General features: G+C 44.2%; 1 protein-coding gene across 2 annotated transcripts in view; it reads right to left on the bottom strand.

Annotated features, from left to right (window-relative positions):
* Nucleotides 1-17,953, bottom strand: part of LOC146830895 (fibrocystin-L-like) — a 1,171,295-nt gene that overhangs the window by 1,033,746 nt on the left and 119,596 nt on the right. For both annotated transcript variants that reach the window (XM_085605085.1, XM_085605086.1), the window contains exons 6-8: nt 13,598-13,655; nt 3,552-3,645; nt 3,132-3,185 (exon numbers count right to left, since the gene is read on the bottom strand). In XM_085605085.1, coding sequence (XP_085461211.1) covers nt 3,132-3,185; nt 3,552-3,645; nt 13,598-13,655 — 206 coding nt within the window. The remainder of the gene's footprint in view (nt 1-3,131; nt 3,186-3,551; nt 3,646-13,597; nt 13,656-17,953) is intronic.

The raw sequence follows: 17,953 nt of genomic DNA on the forward strand, positions 1-17,953 counted from the left end.
AAGACCCAGCCATCAGGAGTGCATTAAAATAATGGTGGAAATACTGAGAGTCATGGATTCCAAGACCCCAGAAACTCCTTTAAAAATTAACATCTGTGAGAGCTACTGCAACCCCTGCAGCTCCCACCATACTACCTTATTTCATTGGTGGTGCCCCTGCCATCCTGGCGCACCACAAAGCATGAATCCATTTGCAAAATGAACCCCCCAGGACATTACGGGTGCCTCCGGCCCGTGAGCAGTGAAAATATAGTAGCGGCTTCGGTCACATTCTTTAGCAGCATGCAGCCCTTAGGCATGCATCAGTTTCATTATTTTTTAAAACAAAGATGCCTGTCCCTCCCCGGACACCACCAAGTTGGGTTTTTAGGTGGAAGTTGCAGGAGGAGATCCAAGGCCCCTGATACACCCTCCTGCACCACCCACACAGATTCATGCTGGGTGGGAGCCGGCAAAAGCTTACCTTCTGCAGTATTGAAGCATTATCATTGTGCTCCTGCGGTGGAAAGCAGCCACGCTCCCTGGGGCCTGAATCCCAGTACTGTTCTTTGGGGCCCAAGAATGGGGTCCAGGACCTCATTTATTAATACACTGGCGCACGGGATGGGGTCTCTGGGCCTAGGGGAATGAGGCCTCAAAGCACACCCCTCTCTTCAATAAATAATTAATTAACATTGCACGGTTCTCCACAGGCTGCGTACAACAACAATCTCATACGTGCAGCCCGCACACTTGTGTGCACGTGTAAATAGCCAAGCCCCACTTTACACTTGCTGCATTGCAGTGGCCTTATTTTTAAAAGGTGGACACTGGAGGTGAACACGTACAGACTATTTACCATGTGATTACTGTGGGTGAGACACAAGTAGTGAGATTCACCGAGAGTAAACTGGGTGATCAAAAAGCAAAACAAATCCAAGCATTGTAAATGGGTGGAAAACATTTTCAATAGTATCTCACTGACTGAGCTATGGTCATTCATGATCAATGGTTTATTTTGGGGCTTTATTTACAGTTGGTAATTGAACTGCCAATTAATCAACTACTTTTGTTTATCTGTGTAAAGGTACCAAATTATGCAAAATATGCCTATTTCAGTTATTACTGATTAATAATTAAGTTGTCGAAAGCGAAACTAAATATAATGAAAGAAAATAGTGGCATCACTATTCAAATGCATTCTAAAATAAACGCCGGTCCCCAAAAATGAGTGCGGGTGGTCGCACCAGGAACCACCAGTTCATATTAAGCCTTGATTTAATTATATGGATAATGTCCAATGAGGTGCTCTAACACCAAATATTGTGAGGAATATGCACCGTCACCAACTGCAGGCAGCTGTGCACTGTCAATTGTATGCTCCGTTTCCACCACTGCAATAGCAAAATGTATGATGCGACTTTTGTTGTCACTGTGAATCTCCTCACTAGTGACATTCACACTATCGCACGTGCTGGTACAAATACTCCGAAAATGCTGCATTTTAAATCTGTTACTGCATATGGAGATTAATAGTTGTGTTTAACAGCTTCATGGTAGTTTATATCATGCAATCATTGCATTCTAAATAGCCTGTCAGAGATCTGAGAGATCTCTTGGCTTGTAATCCATGTGGACATTACTATGCTTAGTCGGTGTCCTTTGTCGCAGGTAGTGCGCACCAGCACTTACAAGGAGACAGGAACTAAGGGCCTCATTTATAGGGTTTTGGCACAGGGCAGCACAGAAAGTCACTTTGTTACCCTGCTCTATGTCAAAGTGAAAGGACAAAAAAGCACTGTATTTATTCCTGTCCTTCCCCCCAGCTCTGGTGCCATTTTGGCAACCTGACGCCCATGCAGGCATCCTTGCACCATGGTGCAAGGGTGCCTGTGTTACATGCAGGATTGTTTTTGGGAAGGAAGGGGCACATTCCTGCACAAAAACAATTCTGCAATGCTTTTTCCTCTTTATATGTGTGCTGTGGAATGCACACAAGTAAAGCGGAAAAAACAATAAATAAAATGATAACAAAGTTATTTCTCCTTGTTGCGCCTCGCTTTGGGTGGTGTTAAGGTTTTGGCGCATCCCCAGGTTTACAAGGTCTGGGTATGAGTCAAAATCCACGGGTGTTCAGTGGAAACACCAACCGCAAAGCCCAGGGCATGCCTCCCTAGCACAGAGTAAAGCAGCGCAGCGATTTGTGCTGCCTTGCCTTACTCCATATCTTTAAGGCTATTCAAAGCCGCGCCACGCATGACCTCATGAATATGATTTTGTACTTTGCACTGTCGCAGCATCACAGAACGGGACGCTCCGGCGGCACAAGGGGCTCATAATGCACCCTCATTTTCATCATCAGACTTTGAGCTCGAACAAAAGAGACAAGGAAAGAAATGAGAAAAGGAAGTGCGTAGCAAAGGATAGGTAAGGAGTGGCAATGGGAGAAAGCAGACAAGCAGTCAGTAATTGAGCAGCTATTCATGCGAAGGGTGTCCAAGCGCTGCAGTCTCGCTGGTCTCAATCAGGGCCGGACTGGCCGTAGCGGGCACTGGGCAATCCCCCGGTGCGCTGCACGGGTGGGGCTGGTTTTGGGCCCCTGGGGGCCGTTTTCGTTACAGGGCCGTTTTTTTGCAAAATCGGCCCTGTGACAAAATCGGCCGAAAACCGGCCGAAAACCGGCCCTGGCAAAAAGCTCCCCCCCCCTCCCCCACTCCCTGGGGGAGGGGGGCCGGCCAAGAACTTTGCCAGGGCCGGTTGTGGTTCCCAGTCCGGCCCTGGTCTCAATCGAAAAGCCTGGCCTGTGCAGAGATTAAAAAGATCCTACATGAGTGAGATAAGGAGACAGCAAGGGTAGGGTGATGGAACAAAGGGGCATGTGATGGAGTCAAGGGTTGGGAGCTTTGGTATTCGGCAATCCCCGCATTTGGCAGCACTGGCAGCTGGCGCCTAAGAATACTTTTGTGCCCCTGCTCTTATTTTTTAAGTAATTAAGCACGTAGTCCATATATGCAAAAAACACATTCGGCACAATGATTTCTAATGCACAATATATTGTAAATTACCGGCAGATTTTATTTAGCCTCCCAACCCCCTACAAATCCAGAAGAGCTTTACAATTCAAGCCGCATGTTGGCATGCACGGTACTTACAGAGTGTCCGAGTTGGGTGCAAGCAGCTCACAAGGCATTCCTCCTGCATAGGCTCTGAAAATGGTGGTGAGATAGTGAAATAATATAACACGTTCATGATGCACAATGTCAAAATCAGGCAGAACATTCTTTTTCAGACATAAATTAATACTGGAATGATTGATATCCACCATGATTGCTTAGGACGGTTGTGATTGTGTTAGAAAGTAGTATAACACAAAGCAGTGCAGCTGTGGGAACCATAGAAAACTCACTCAGATTTGAGATTTTTTTAGACTGTAACAAGTATAATTATTGACATACATGGGAAAATGATATAAGTAAGCACACATGTAAAAAACATCTACAAGTATCCATACATGTTAACATATATATATTTAGTGACTTGAGGAACACATCAATATCGTTCATAGAAATTACCTCAAAATTCGAGCATTGACGCCATTCGAACTGACAGCCGTACTACTGCCGTAGACATCAGTAAAGATGTTTCCACTTATGGTGATCATTGAACCTGAGTACATTAAATAAAGGTCACCATACAAATATACATTTCAACATGAGAGATGTCCTAAACAAATATTAGACATGACGATTCATTAGTTACATTTTAACATCAGTTTCAATGAACATGATTAGATGCACAAGATACTATTGGTCAGGCTGAGATCATCAGGAAAAAGCAAAGGACATTAGCATGCAAAACATCTTTACTGCAGTTGTAGTGTCATGGTGGAAGACTGTGATAATATACCGAGCAAAATAACACCTAAACTGGAGCACCCAGTATCTTGTCACAGATTTTAAGCCAAATGCTCATTTCAAGGAACCAAGGGGCACATGCATCAACATTGGCATTTGCGATTCCTTATTAGCGAAAAATAAGGATTCGCTAATAAGGAATAGCAAAAGGCTATGCATGTAGGAATCGCTATTCAAATAGCGATTCCTTAACTTTCCTTAATTGCTACTAGCAAATTGCGAGTAGCAATTAAGGAATGCCATCCCAATCATTCCTATGGGCCTCCAGGCCCATAGGAATGAATTGGAGATTGCATGAGCAAATAGCGAGTACCAGTAGGTTCTCGCAAATTGCTCATGCAATTTCAAGGGTGAAAGGGTGTCAAAATGACACCCTATTGCACCCCTGAAATTGATATGTGCACATATGTTGCACACACACATGCTCTAAGGGCATGTGTGTGCGCAACATGAAACTTTGAAAAATGCTCAAAAGTGCATTTTTCTAAGTTTTAGCAAATTACCATGCAGTTCATCTTCATGGTAATTTGCTCCCCCTATTAGCGAAATCGCTAATTTTTTAACTTTGATGCATTGCATTTAAGGAATCTCACTTTGGGATTCCTTAAATGCAATCGCTATTTAAGGAATCGCTATTTAAGGAATCCCTATTTAAGGAATCGCTATTTAAGGAATCCCTATTTAAGGAATCGCTATTTAAGGATTCCTTAAATAGCGATTTTTGCTTTTGGGTTGATGCATTGGGATTGGGGTTTTTTAACTCAACACCGGGAGCCATTAGCGATTTGGTATTTTACCGACTGGATTTTGGCTTGATGCATGAGGCTGCAAATCTATTCCTCCTACATTAACAACTGGTCTGGATTTCATGTCTTTAAGGAAAAAGATGAAAAAACATCTCTTCCAATTCCAGCTCATCTAATCAGGAGAAGAAATTCTCCTTTCATACATTTACTTTCAATCTTTGTTACAACCCACATTTTTTTAATTTGTTCAGCTGGAATTCTCTGTTGCTTCTTGTAGGAATGCACCCCTTTTGTATGGTCACCCCACACTTGTTTCTCCACTGCTGATAGTTTTGACTCTGAAAGTGTACTGAAGCCTGCCAACTAGGCCCCAGTGCCAGTTCTCTCCACCTAAAGTATCATATATGTGAATTGGTAACCCCAACTAGCAATGAATGTAACCCCCTTACAAGTAAGTCCCTGGTAAGTGGTGCCAGTGGTACCCAGGGCATGTGAGCTACAGGGGTCACCAGGGCCTGCAGCATTGATTATGCCAACCTGAGTGACCCAAGCTCTGCCATTGCAGACTGAAGGATCAGAGCAAACTGCTCCAACTCAACTTTGCCCTCATCATGAGTGGCAAGGTCATTGCACTATTTTGTAGATATGTCAGTCACCCCTAAGGTATGCCTTCCAAGCCCAGGAGGCAAGGCAAATTATATTAAAAGTATGGACATATAAGTGCAAATGTATATGTCCCTATAGTAGCCTCCTTCCATTAGGTGCTACTATAAGTGTTCAGAGGGCCATTGGAAAACATGGGCTAGAACCCGGGCACCCCCAGGTTGCCAGCTCTATTATGGTTCCACTGAAAGTGTCATGTTTGGTAACAAACAACTGTTCTCATCAAATCTGACCTTGTTCTAAAGTTAGATTGAATGTGACATGCACCCTGGTGGCTACCTTAGAGGTTGCCCAACTGATTGTCCCCAGCCTTTGTAGCTGCTGCCACCAAGACAGTGATCTGACCCTCTGCTAGGAGGTGTGAACACTTCCTGGATTCAAACACAAAGGAATGCTGGGGCAGGAGGTGTTACCTCCCTCCCTGACAGGATAGCTAGTAAAGTGGAATATCAGAGCAGTGACTCTCAACACTTTCACCACCTCTAAAAGGTAATTTGGCTACCCCCCCCAGAGGAGGAAATGTCAGCCCTCTAACCCCAGGCACATTTGCACCCTGGCAGGAGGGAAAGTTAGGTAGTCAAAACACATACACTGCCAGAAGGCTAGCCACACCCCTAGGGTGGGTTATCTGGTCTGTACAGCCGAGGAAAGTTTCTGCCATGTTTAAAAGAAGTAGAATAGAGGTTTCTGGGTAGAAAAGGTAGCTCGGATTCCCGGATGTGGTCACCTCAGTACAGATTTGTTGTTGAGCCTAGTATCCCAATGGTTATCTGTACCCACACCCTAAATCTAGGATTTAAGGGGCTACCTTGGCATCAGAACCTCAGATCCGCTTGAGTTCCTACCAAGGACAAAGAAGAGGCCCCTGACTGTGACTTCCAGACCTGTACAAAACAAAAGGTGCAATGATCTGCAACTGTGACGGCCACCCTGCTACACCATGACTGGTCTTGGACCCGAGAACGTCTCCAAAGGAAAGAGTAACCTCTCTACAAGCAAAAGGCAACTCCAGAACTCCCTTGGACTAGAGGTATAAGTCCACTGCAGCCCGCAGGCACATCGCACTCCTGGGACCAAAGAATTACTGACCTTTGGGCCTGCCGATGGATCGCCAGCAAATACATGATCCAGAGGGTTGTGGGAAATGCAGTCCTGACCTCCAGCAAGTTTTAGGCAGCTAATGTGTTCCCCAGGACTCCGGGATGTCGAAGTAACCAAAAGTTATGTTTGCTACTGTGAAAGCTTGTTGTTGGCCAGTCCGGATACCACTACCTTTGTTCGACGCTGTGTTTCGTTGGAAACCCACAAATTGCAAACAAACCAAAATGTCCAGGAAGACAATTAACCATTAGTTCAATGGGCACCTTAGACCAACAATTCGAAGATGCCTCAGCTTTATTCAGTTCACTTTATAATGTTTTCTATGCAAAACAGTCAAACTCAATTTACGGTGATGGATTAAACCCAGATCAGTTGACTGGGGGTGAGTGCTTGCAATGTTCAAAAACTCCGTCCATCATTTCATTTGGATTTTGCTGAGCTAAACAGGCCCAGGGCCAGTGCTCTGATAAAAAGGGTATATGGTATAATAGGAGAAGGATGATTCAAACTACCTGTAAGTGCCAAGCATATAATAGGGCAGGGAAGTTTTGAAGATCAGTAGATTTCCAACGCTGGCGCGTGCATTGCTGCTATGTGACTACTCTTTTTTTAAAGACAGCCTGGCTTTGCAGGCAGTTTTTAAAAATAAATTACATGCAAATTTGACTTTGGTGGTACAGGTACTTCCAAAGGGTTAATCAGGGCCGGTTTTAGCTCTGATGGCAGCCAGTGTGATAATCATTTTTAGCGCCCCGCCCCCCCCCCCCCCCATGAAGACTCCTCGCATTCTCTCAGTGCCAACTGGATAAAGTGCCATTCACCTCTCGAATCAAAAGTTATTGTTAAAAATATCCCACCCCCAAGGTCAGCACCCCCTCCAAATGTCAGTGCCCAGGGCAGCTGGCCTACATCCGGCCCTGGGGGTAATCTACCTTATTTGTAAATATTAAACGCCCCTATGGTCTCCCCTAGGTGCCCCCGGGGTGGGGTGCCCTTTAACTATAATCAATAATCAGAGAAATTATTAAAGATGTTTTACAAGCCCTGATGAGGAAAAAACTACCTATTCCATGTTTCCCCAGTGTAGATTATTAGCTCCATAGCTTAACGTTGGAACATTTTATTTCAATGTAGCTAGAAAGAAGCTAAAAATTTCAATCAAAGACTTGTATTATTAGTAATGATAAATCCAACAACTTGCCACGGTTAAATTTATCATAGCTAGTACAGAAAATGTATAGAGCTTTCTTTTCTGAAGCCAACATCCAGGCTTCTAGTGGTCTGTCCTTAATAGGCTTAGCCAAGCTGCTTTGATAAGGTGATAAGCAGCCTTAGAGAGCTATTTGATGGAGAGAGCTCTGTAGCTGCAGAGAATGGGTCATGAAAGGGGTCTGGGTAAATCAAGCTGGGCTTCAAAGAGAGAGTAGAACAGAAAGGAATGCCAGACCCACCTACCCCCCACATCCTGTACCCCACAGCCAGATGGCAAGGCCAGGAAGGGAATTTGCAGAAGGGCAGGGGGAGAGTGCTAATGAAAATGAGCCACACCAGTGGGTTGGTTTAGCCAGGTCTTACTCTCTTGGAGAGGATTCATCCATCTTGAATTTTAAAAGTGCAGTACTTTGTGGGACAAGAAGATGCCACACTTGGGTGGAACCTTGCCCCCCATTGGACAGTGCTGCCCCCACTCCTTGTCACCACAGATCTTTGAATACATATGTGATAGCTACAGAGCAATTCAGTTCTGAATTTAAATGTACTGCCTGAAACTACAAGAAGAAGAATTGCACAGCTGGTACCATCGTCTAAACCACACAGGACTGCTCTCTAAAAGACTGCTCCTGTTGCACACTTGGAACTACAGCCCAGAGAACGTTGTGTTGCTTCAAAAAGGATTAAGGAGTGGACTCTCTGAAAACAACAGGTTAAAAGAGCTTGCCTGCACCATTTCCTTCAAGAAGTTCTCAACCTTGAGTGCGTCCAGTGAACTTTTATGGATTTGGCAGGTGCATTGTGGGAACTATAGTTCTAACTTCCAAGGAGCAACTCAGAGCTTCTAGACCCTTGGATTTGTGTTTTATACACTTTAAGCCCTCAAGAGGAACTTCAGGAAGAAGTTCTAGAAGTTTGCGGGGAACATTTTGAAAAAGCGGACCTGCACGACATCGAAAGTCAAGTCGACTACCTTCAACTGCGACCCGGCCTGGATTTCAGGTTCATCCCGCTAAAAGCTGCGGAGCACCAGACTTCCAGGATTTGACCGAGGCCTCTCTAAAAAACGATCTGACAATGTTGCATCGAAATCGGCCTGCTGGAGAGGACCGTACTACGTTTAGGGAAAATTCTCCAGAAATGTTTTTAAGTGTGAAGGTAACATTTTGACCAGGACTCCTGCTTAGCGTGTCTGACCTGGGCTCCATCATGGTCAGCCTCAAACTTCTACTTTACCCCAATCATGCACAACCATATGTCCCAGGTTGGAGCTATATGTTTTTAAGCACTATTGTTGCAAAGTCATCCTGTGTACCCTGTGCACCTCCAATCTTTGCTGGCTGTTACTGGTGATAACTGACTCTGACTGTATCCTGGGCTCAGATAGGCACACCCAGGACCAGTGCTATGGTACAAACACTGTGAGAATACATTGAATACACCTACATACATGAGGGTACACTATATATTAGGGTACACTAATAATTGGCATGACCTACCCTATAAGTCCCTAGTACATAATAGGGCAGAGGAAGTGAAACTACCTTTAAGTCCCTAGTATGTAATAGGGTATGGACGTTTAGAGGCCAGCAACCCTTTCTGCACTGCTGAGACCCTGAGGTCATTTTGAAAGTAGCCTTGTGTTGCTTCTAAATGTAAATTGTGATCAAACTCAACTTCAGTGTTAGGGGCATTTCAAATTGATTTTCTACAATATTGTGTCATATTAGGTAACCCCATGGTCTCCCCTAGGTGTCCTAGGTGTGGGGGGTTATGTTACTATAAGGATGGTCCTTATAAATTATGTTTTATATGCCCGGGGGATATGGAAATTGTACATTTCACTTCCACCATAGCAGAAAAGTGCTTTGCCAAAATCCAAAATCGACTTTGGTGCTAGGAGAACTGTGGGGTAAGGATGTACACCATTTGTAATTAATAAGGACAACAATAGTCTCCACAAGGTGTTCCAGAGGTAGGGGGTTATGTAGCTATAGGCAGGGTCCTTATAAATGATTTTTTATATGCCCTGGTGTTGGAGAAATTACACATTTCATTTTCCCCTTTGTAGATTCCCAGCCACATTGGTTAGCATGGTAATAGCTTATTAATGCATAACCATCGCTAGGGATTACCGAAAAATATCATTCAAGGATTTAGGAGAATAGTATTGATAAATCCAACAATGAGCTATTGTTGAATATATCCTAATGTATACAGAAAATAAGTTATAAGACTTTTTTGTCTGTTAGCTAAAATTCAGCCTTCCTGTGGTCTCCCGTGATTGGTCAGAGTTAAGAGGATTAGCCAGGCTAATTTGATGAAGTGATAAGTGGCACTCAGGGAGAGAGGCTATCTGGGAGGAGAGAGCTCTGCTACACAGGAATGCCAAAGCAGGGTGGAGGGGTCGCAAACCATGGAGCTTCAAAGGGGGTTAGGACAGGCTGGGAATGCCAGAGCCATCTACCTACCGTCCCATATGACACAGTCAGATGGCAGGCTTAAAGAAGGAATTTGCAGATGTCAAGTGGAGGAGAGCTATGGAATTGAGCCATGCTGAACGTTGGTTTAACTAGTTCTTGCCAGTAGCAGCTGGCATGGAACAGGAGCAGAGGGGCAGGTGGGAGTTGCGATGGGAATTATCAAATAAAATAATATACACTTACCTCCTTGGTACGTTTCTCCTTAGTCGTCTCTCCTACATAGTCCCTCGTCTCTCTGCCAGAACCAGGAAGCACACAGCCTTCCTCCCATAAGCAAATCACAATGCTGCAATGCAGCGTTGTGGTTGGTCTGAATGCTGTGGCTTGGCGCTAATACAGGGAATGCTCGGCTGGGTATGTTCCCCACAAGGCTGTGTAATGCAGCCTGGTGGGGAACATGCAAAGTGTGCAGGACTGCCCAGCCCAATTTTACCCTCAAAAAAATGATAATAACAAAAATAACTCCTGTTATTATCATTTTATTTTTTGTACACTGCTCCACGAGCAGTGGGGCAATGCTCTTCCACCTTAGGGAGGAGCCACCATTGGTTCTAGCTCCTTTGCTGAGACTTCAGCCATATTGAATTTTGGAGGAATAGTGCTTCCTGGGAGGCTAGTATGACATACTTTGGAGGAAAAGATAATGCCATGGAGTGATGCCCTGCACCTCATTGGATGGGAATGCTCTCCTGTTTGACCCTAGAGAACACTGAATAAAAATGTGAGAGGTGCAGAGCTTCTAAGATCTGCTGCTTGAAACTAGGAGAAGAAGAAGGGTCCATGCTGGAAGTTTGGGTTGTAGCAACCAAGCCCTACCCTCTGACTGACTGCGCCTGCTACACAACCTGGAACTACAGCCCTGTGGACTTAACTTGCTTCAAGTGGAATAAAGTGTTGACTCACTACAAGTTGCAAGTCAAAATAGCTCCCCTGGATCATCACCACCAAGAATCTCCAGCCTGGAGTGCGTCCAGTGGATTCGTAAGGGTTTTGTCCAAGTGGGTTCTGGGAACTGACGTCCCAAAATTTGAAGGACCATCTTGGAGCTTCCAGATACTTGGATTGTGTGTTGGAAACTTTGGACCCTCAAGAGGAACTTCAGGAAAAAGTTTCAGAAGTTTGGAGCAACTTTGGAAAAAAGCTCCATAAGGGGACCAACTCAACCGCGAGAGCCAAGCCGCCCACCGTCAACCGGGAGCTGTCCTGGCCTGCTGGTTCATCCTACTGAAAAGCTCCAGAGGTCTGATTTCCAGAGTTTAACCAGGAGTATCCTGGAAAGCGAACCGGTGAACCCTCACCAAACCCAGACCGTTTCTAAGTCTGAAGATAAAACTTTGACCGGGGCCTACCGTGAGGGGTGTCCGCAAAGGGCTCCATCGCTGTTGGCCTGAAACGTTGACTTTGTCCCGGGCTAGCACGACCAGATGTCCCAACAGGCACTATAGGTTTCTATGTGCTATATAGTGCTAAATCTTTTAAAATTCACATCTCCGGTTCCCTACATTGGACTTTGTACATTTTGGTGTCATTTTAAAGATAAACTTATTTCCTATTTTTATAAATTGGTGTTGGATTTTTATTGTGTGTTGTGTCTTAATTATTCACTAATTATTCACAGAATTGGTGTTTTTAAATGCTTTACATACCTGTCTCTTAAGTTAAGCCTAACGGCTCGCAGTCAATCTACCAAGGGTTGAGCATGGGAATAATTGTACTGAGCCCTAGGCTGTGTGAGTGGCCTGATTGCCACTTGTAGATACACATTTACCACTACCAATAAACCACTATCCAACAACTATAAAGTGGTTAATCTTTAGAAATTCATATCTCCGGTTCCCTAAATTGGATTTATGTCATTTAGGTGTCATTTTAAAGATACATATGCTTCCTATTTTTCTGAATTGGTTTGGGATTTTTATTGTGTCTTACTTATTTAATGTATTGGTGTTGTTAAATGCTTTACATGCATATCTCCTGAGTTAAGCCTGCCTGTTCGCAGCCAGCTGCGATCGGGTTGAACTAGGGGCTAATGTTTTGATACTTTGTCTGGAGCTTATGTGGAGTGGGTGGCCTTCTTGCTAGTGGTAGGTGCATAACTACCCCTACTAGTAATTCATCCTCCCACAATAAATTATAAGGCTAGCTCTATAGAGCTAATGCAATGTGATAGTCATCTAAGAAGTGCTGAAAGGGAGAGGGGTAAAAATAAAATGTACACATTGGCAATGCTAACTGCAGCATAGCATTGACACAGGCTTTTGCAGAGGTGATACTTTGACTCCCTGACTTTTCCTGTAATTTATGAATGCTTTGTTGTAATCAACTCTCCGAAGCAACAAAGCCATTTCACATCTGATAGCTTGATATTACAAGAGTGATACCACTTGACATTTGCCCCACTGACAAGTTATGAACTCATGTAAACGTTGACCCCCTGATCAGCGAAAGTGGATGCAAAACTTCTAGAATAACTATAAATCCATTAAGCAAATTTAAAATCTTAGCGAACCAAATAAGACAGGCAGAGTCCAGCACACTCTGATGCAACCTCTCTTGAACGACTCTCCTGCCCTCTGACACTGTGCTACAGAACACCTTACCATCAATTACCATGAGGGCTTCATATTTAGGATTGATGGCAGCTCCTTCGCTATGGCGGAGGAGCGTCGCCTCCCTGCTTTTAAAGGAAACATAAAATGATGATAACAAAGTTATTATAATTTTATGTTTCCGTGCTGCTTTGCTGGTTGTCGGGCGGTCGGGATTGCTCTGCTCTCAGAGCAGGGCAGGGGAGGAGTGGTTTGCCAACTCCAAGTGAGCAATGACTGTTTGGCCGTCCCAGTGGTGCCGGCCAAACAGTCATGCGTACTTCGCATGCTCTCCATACAGGCTGCATTACAATTACAGCATGTGTGTAGAATTTGCTCAAGCCCCCAGTCTCCGTCTGAGCGCCGAACCTCGGCATTCAGACCAATCACAATGCTGCATCGCAGCATTGTGATTGGTCAGCGGAGCCTGGGTGCTTACTAATCACAACGTTGCATTGCAGCGTTGTGAATGTCCAGGGGAGCCTGGGTGCTTGCTGGTTCCTGTTCTGCACCAGCGGAGTCCTGACGAGGAGAGATGCGGCGGCGATAACGTAAATTCTTTTTTGATTTTTTTCTTTTACACTCCCCCCCCCCCCCCCCCGCCCTTGCCCCGCCACCCCTAATCGGTGCTGGCCTCCACTGTTTAGGATATAGTTCATGTGAAAGAAGGGAGCCTCAGAAGAAGATCACTCACTACTTGAACTGAAGAGGCTGTACATTGTGAGCTCTTGGGGCTTTTAATTTACATACTCATATCTCACTAAAATACAGGAAGTTTTAAAAGACTACAGCGTGGTTTAAACAAACTACATTGTTAAGTGAATAACATTTTAAAACATGCTTTAAACTTGTGATTAGAGAAAGTGGAAAAGCCTGAAGAGCGATCAGTGCATGTAGTTATTGAGTCTTACCTGGTAATCCCGATAAAGGTTCGATGCTGGTTATCGAAGGAGTGTAGTATGAATAAGCCTACAATACAAACAGTATTTGATTTTAATGTAGATGACTCGAGAATTTTAATTTAATTTTTCACTAGAATTGTACATTCTGCCACTTTTTGATTTGCCATCAACTTGATAAAATGTTCAACATAGCATTTGCTGCTGACGCTACAGAACCTAATTTGTCCCTTATAGCTATTTATATCTCTCTTGCTTGACTAACCAACGCCCTTGGTATTCCACATCTGACTCAATTAAATTAATCATCTGTTCTGAGTTCTCACAACGCCTGTAATAGACCCCAAAATCCAAAAACTAGGAAATATATGTAATCAGTTAAAGCCATAAAGAAAGTCAACCATCGTTAAATACACAACAGGAGAAAATTACAGTGTCTGCACCAGGAAAATGGTATCTGAAACAAAACATTGTCCACTAAAAAAATGGCTGAGGAAAATCCTTGGGCAGTTACCAGAAGGGGCCCAAAAGACAGTAGTCCAGGCCCTTATTGTTTCCAGATTGGACTACGGGAACATCTTATACTTAGGAATCAACAAAGAGGTCACTCGTCGGCTGCAAGTGATCCAGAATGCCGCAGCCAGACTACTATTTTGCCTCCCTAAAAGGACCCATATCTCGGACTATTTAAGCGACCTACACTGGCTTAAGATTGGCAATCACTCTAAATTTAAGGCACTTTGCTTTATGTTTAGAATTAACACAGGAATAGCGCACAGCTATCTCTGTAAGCTGGTCCAGAAATACATTCCTTCCCGTCATCTTCGTTCATCCAATCAGTCTAAATTCGTAGTCCCCAGATTTAAGCGTGTGCAGATGGGTGGCCGCTCCTTCGCTCAGTTGGCTCCTGCCCTGTGGAATTCACTACCTCTTCAGCTATGGTTGGAACAGAACTACGTAAAATTCCGTCAAGGTATTAAGACATGGTTGTTCAATCAATAATTCCGCCTGATCCCTCCTAAATTAGCGTTGGTCCAGAGCGCCGGGAAACCTACGGGTAGCTGTTGAGCTATATAAGCTCACTAAATAAAATAATAAAAATAAAATACTAAAATAATAAATAAATAATAATAAAGCAAAGGAGACCCCAACAGCACAGGAATCTAGATTTTCTTTTTTATTAAATGAAATATGCGCTGTGTGAAGAGCACTACATCCTACCAGATATGAAAGCTATCCTCATAAACGTCTTTGGGGAAAAGATCAATGCCCAAACCACCACTAGGCTACAGTTTAGCAAAAGCCATTCCCAAACTCCCCTCGTTTAAAGAGGAAAGAAAACTATCTCATAAGGCAAAGCTTTTTTATATATAGAATAAATGCTGATGGCCAAATGGATCAAGGGATGTGCCTTTTCACAATGCAGTGAGAAAACAGTTCACAAGTGAATCAGAACATCTTTCCTTCAGCGTTAACAGCCAGCAGTGCTTAATTTGTAAATGAAAGTGTGCCAGTTCTAAAGCCCTGTTCTGGCAGTGTTATCAATTATTTTTGCGTCAAATAAAAAGGCTCCGGAGTGTTGAACTCACATCAGCCCTCTTTAATCCACTACCAGACACTGCTATCCTTTTATCACACAAAGTGGGAAATTTAGGGGTCCGTGGAACTGTCGGAAATTGGCCACCCTGCATTACTCTTGTAAGATTTAGGGGTTTTTCACTACAAGGACATGTAAACCTTAAAAGTGCATGTTCAACCTTTCAATTACATTGCACCCTGCCCTATGAGCTACCTGGTGCCTACCCTAGGGTTGACTTATATGCAGTAAAAGGGAAGTTTAAGGCCTCTTTAGGTTATGTTGCTAAGTCGAATTGGCAGTTGTTTAAAACTGCATTCATGCAGCAATAGCAGGTCTGTGGCATGCTTTAAGGGGTTACTTAAGTGGGTGGCACAATATGTGCGGTAGAACCACTATTAGACCCTGGGTACATGGTATACCACTATACAAAGGACTTCTAAGTAAATTAAATATGTCAATCAGAGGCAACCCAATTTACGCATGTTTAGGGGCATGAACACAAGCACTTTAGCACTGGCTAGCAGTGGTAAAGTCCTAAGGTCAATAAAAACAAATCTCAGCAAACGAATGGCACACAAGGGCTGACAGGTCTAACACTCTGTCTTTGTGCCCGTTTTTCCATGTTTCACTTCCTCCTTCTATCCTGTGTGTGTGTTTATGCTCTCTTGCTTGCGTCAGTATCTGATGAAGAAAAATATGTGCCAGTCTCCAAAAAAGAGTGCAGGAGGGCCCCACTGGCAACCACCGGCTGAATTAGAGCACTGACACCCAGGCAAATGCTCCCACTTCTAAAAAAATTACATAAAGACTTTGAAAATCTGCTGTCTCTCAGATGCAGGTGTTCAAACTTCTGTAGGGTCTATCAGAGTATAGTCTCTGCTGCATTTATAGTCGAAGGCCTGATGGAAAATACTGGTGGTCATGGGCTGAAAATAAATGATGACCCTCACACCCTGGGTAAAAGCACAGGTATTGGGGTGTTAGAAGCGGGGGTCTCTAGGTGGCAGGTTGTTACCCTGTCCTAGTAGGGACCCTTCTTCTTAGTCAGGATAAGGGGGATACCCTTCTAAAATAACCCCTGCTCACCCCCTTGGTAACTTGGCATGAACAGTCAGGCTTATCTCAGAGGCAGTGTGTGAAGCACTTGCACATAACCAACAGTAATACAGTGAAAACACTACGGGCCCGATTCACAAAAGTAATCTGAGACAAAATCCTAACTTTATGACTTTCGGTATTCACAAATGGCATTTAGGGGTAGTAAAGTTAGGATTTTGTCTTAAGTTTGTCTTAAATTGTCGTCTTAAGACAAAATCCTGACTTAAGTTTAACTTAAATTTAACCTAAGTTAGGATTGTGTCTTAAGTTTGCCTTAAATTTTGGTCGTAAAAAAAATCCTAACTTAAGTTAATTTAAGATTAATTTAAGTTAGGATTTTATATTAAGACCAAAATTTAAGACAAACTTAAGACAATATCCTAACTTTACTACTCCTAAATGCCTTCTATGAATACCAAAAGTCGTAAAGTTAGGATTTTGTCTCCGATTACTTTTGTGAATCGGGCCCTACAAAAGGACACCACACCAGTCTTAGAAAAATATCCAATATTTTATTGTGCAAACAAGATCAAAAATGATAAAAATCCATCATACAGTTCTTAGGAATCCCAAAAATTAAAAATAGAACTAAAATACAGCTCCTTGAAGTCAATAGCTCCATCCGGGGCTATCATAGTGTTGTAAACAACAAATCCAAACAGTTCTGGCTGACTGCAGCGTCCCAGGCCTGCTATGGCATCGAGAAGACAATAAAACAGTACCTTTGAAAATGAAGGGCATCTGTGACCTGTGTTGAGCCCTGAAGAGCCAGTGTTGGCAGGTGTTGGTTCTGGAGGTCGGTGCAGGAGTCGTAAGGACCTTAAAGTCACAAGCGTTGCAGGTCGAACTTCTCGTGGTTGAAGTCGGGAGCGCCAGTGTCGGCAGGCATCGGGTGCTGCAGTGCGAAGTGCAGCGTGCGTTGCCCTCAGGTCGCGGTGCAGGCAGCAGCTCGGTGACAGTCGTCCAGCGGCGTCGGTGGGACCAGGGCTGTAAGTGCACAGTGATGCAGTGCTTGTCTCTGTTCTGGGAAGTCAAGGTACAAGCAGCGGAGTTGTCATGGCTGAAGCTCTGTCGCCAGCTGATGAACGCCGATGGCGCCGGCGTTGGTAAGCCAAGGCTCTGGTGCCAGATGAGTACAGTGTGTTGTGTAACTTATGAACAGTGCCCTCGAACCATGGTGCAAGGGGTGGTGTCGATGTCGGCGTGGGGTGGCATCATTGGGGATACCAAGGTGGTAGCTTGAAGCGAGGTGGTGTGAAGTGCGTTGCCCATAGGTTGCAGTGCAAGCAGCGGCCCGGTGGCGGCATCGGTCAGACGAAGGTGGCGGTGTTAAGTGCAGCGGTGCCCTTTGCGGTGCCTTCAGGACATGGAGTCAGTGATGGCGTTGGGTTGCTTTTTCATCTGTTACAGCACAAAACACACAGTTCCCAGTGCTGGTGACAGAAGAACTTGACGTCTTTGCTGTTCCTGAGACTTCTTGAACAAGGGGCAAGCTCTACCTCAGGCCCTTGGAGAAACTCAAACAAAGAAGTTGCAGAAAGTCCAGTCCAATCCTTTCTCTGCCCAAGACAGAAGCAGCCACTGCAGACCAACACAGCAAAGCACACAGCCAAGTGGTTGTTCTTCCTCACAGCTTCTCCAGCTCTTCTTCATGGCAGTCTTCTGGGTCTAAAAGAGTTCTAAAGTTCTGG

Source organism: Triturus cristatus, chromosome 5_1 (assembly GCF_964204655.1).
Source record: "Triturus cristatus chromosome 5_1, aTriCri1.1, whole genome shotgun sequence".
Lineage (NCBI taxonomy): Eukaryota > Metazoa > Chordata > Amphibia > Caudata > Salamandridae > Triturus > Triturus cristatus.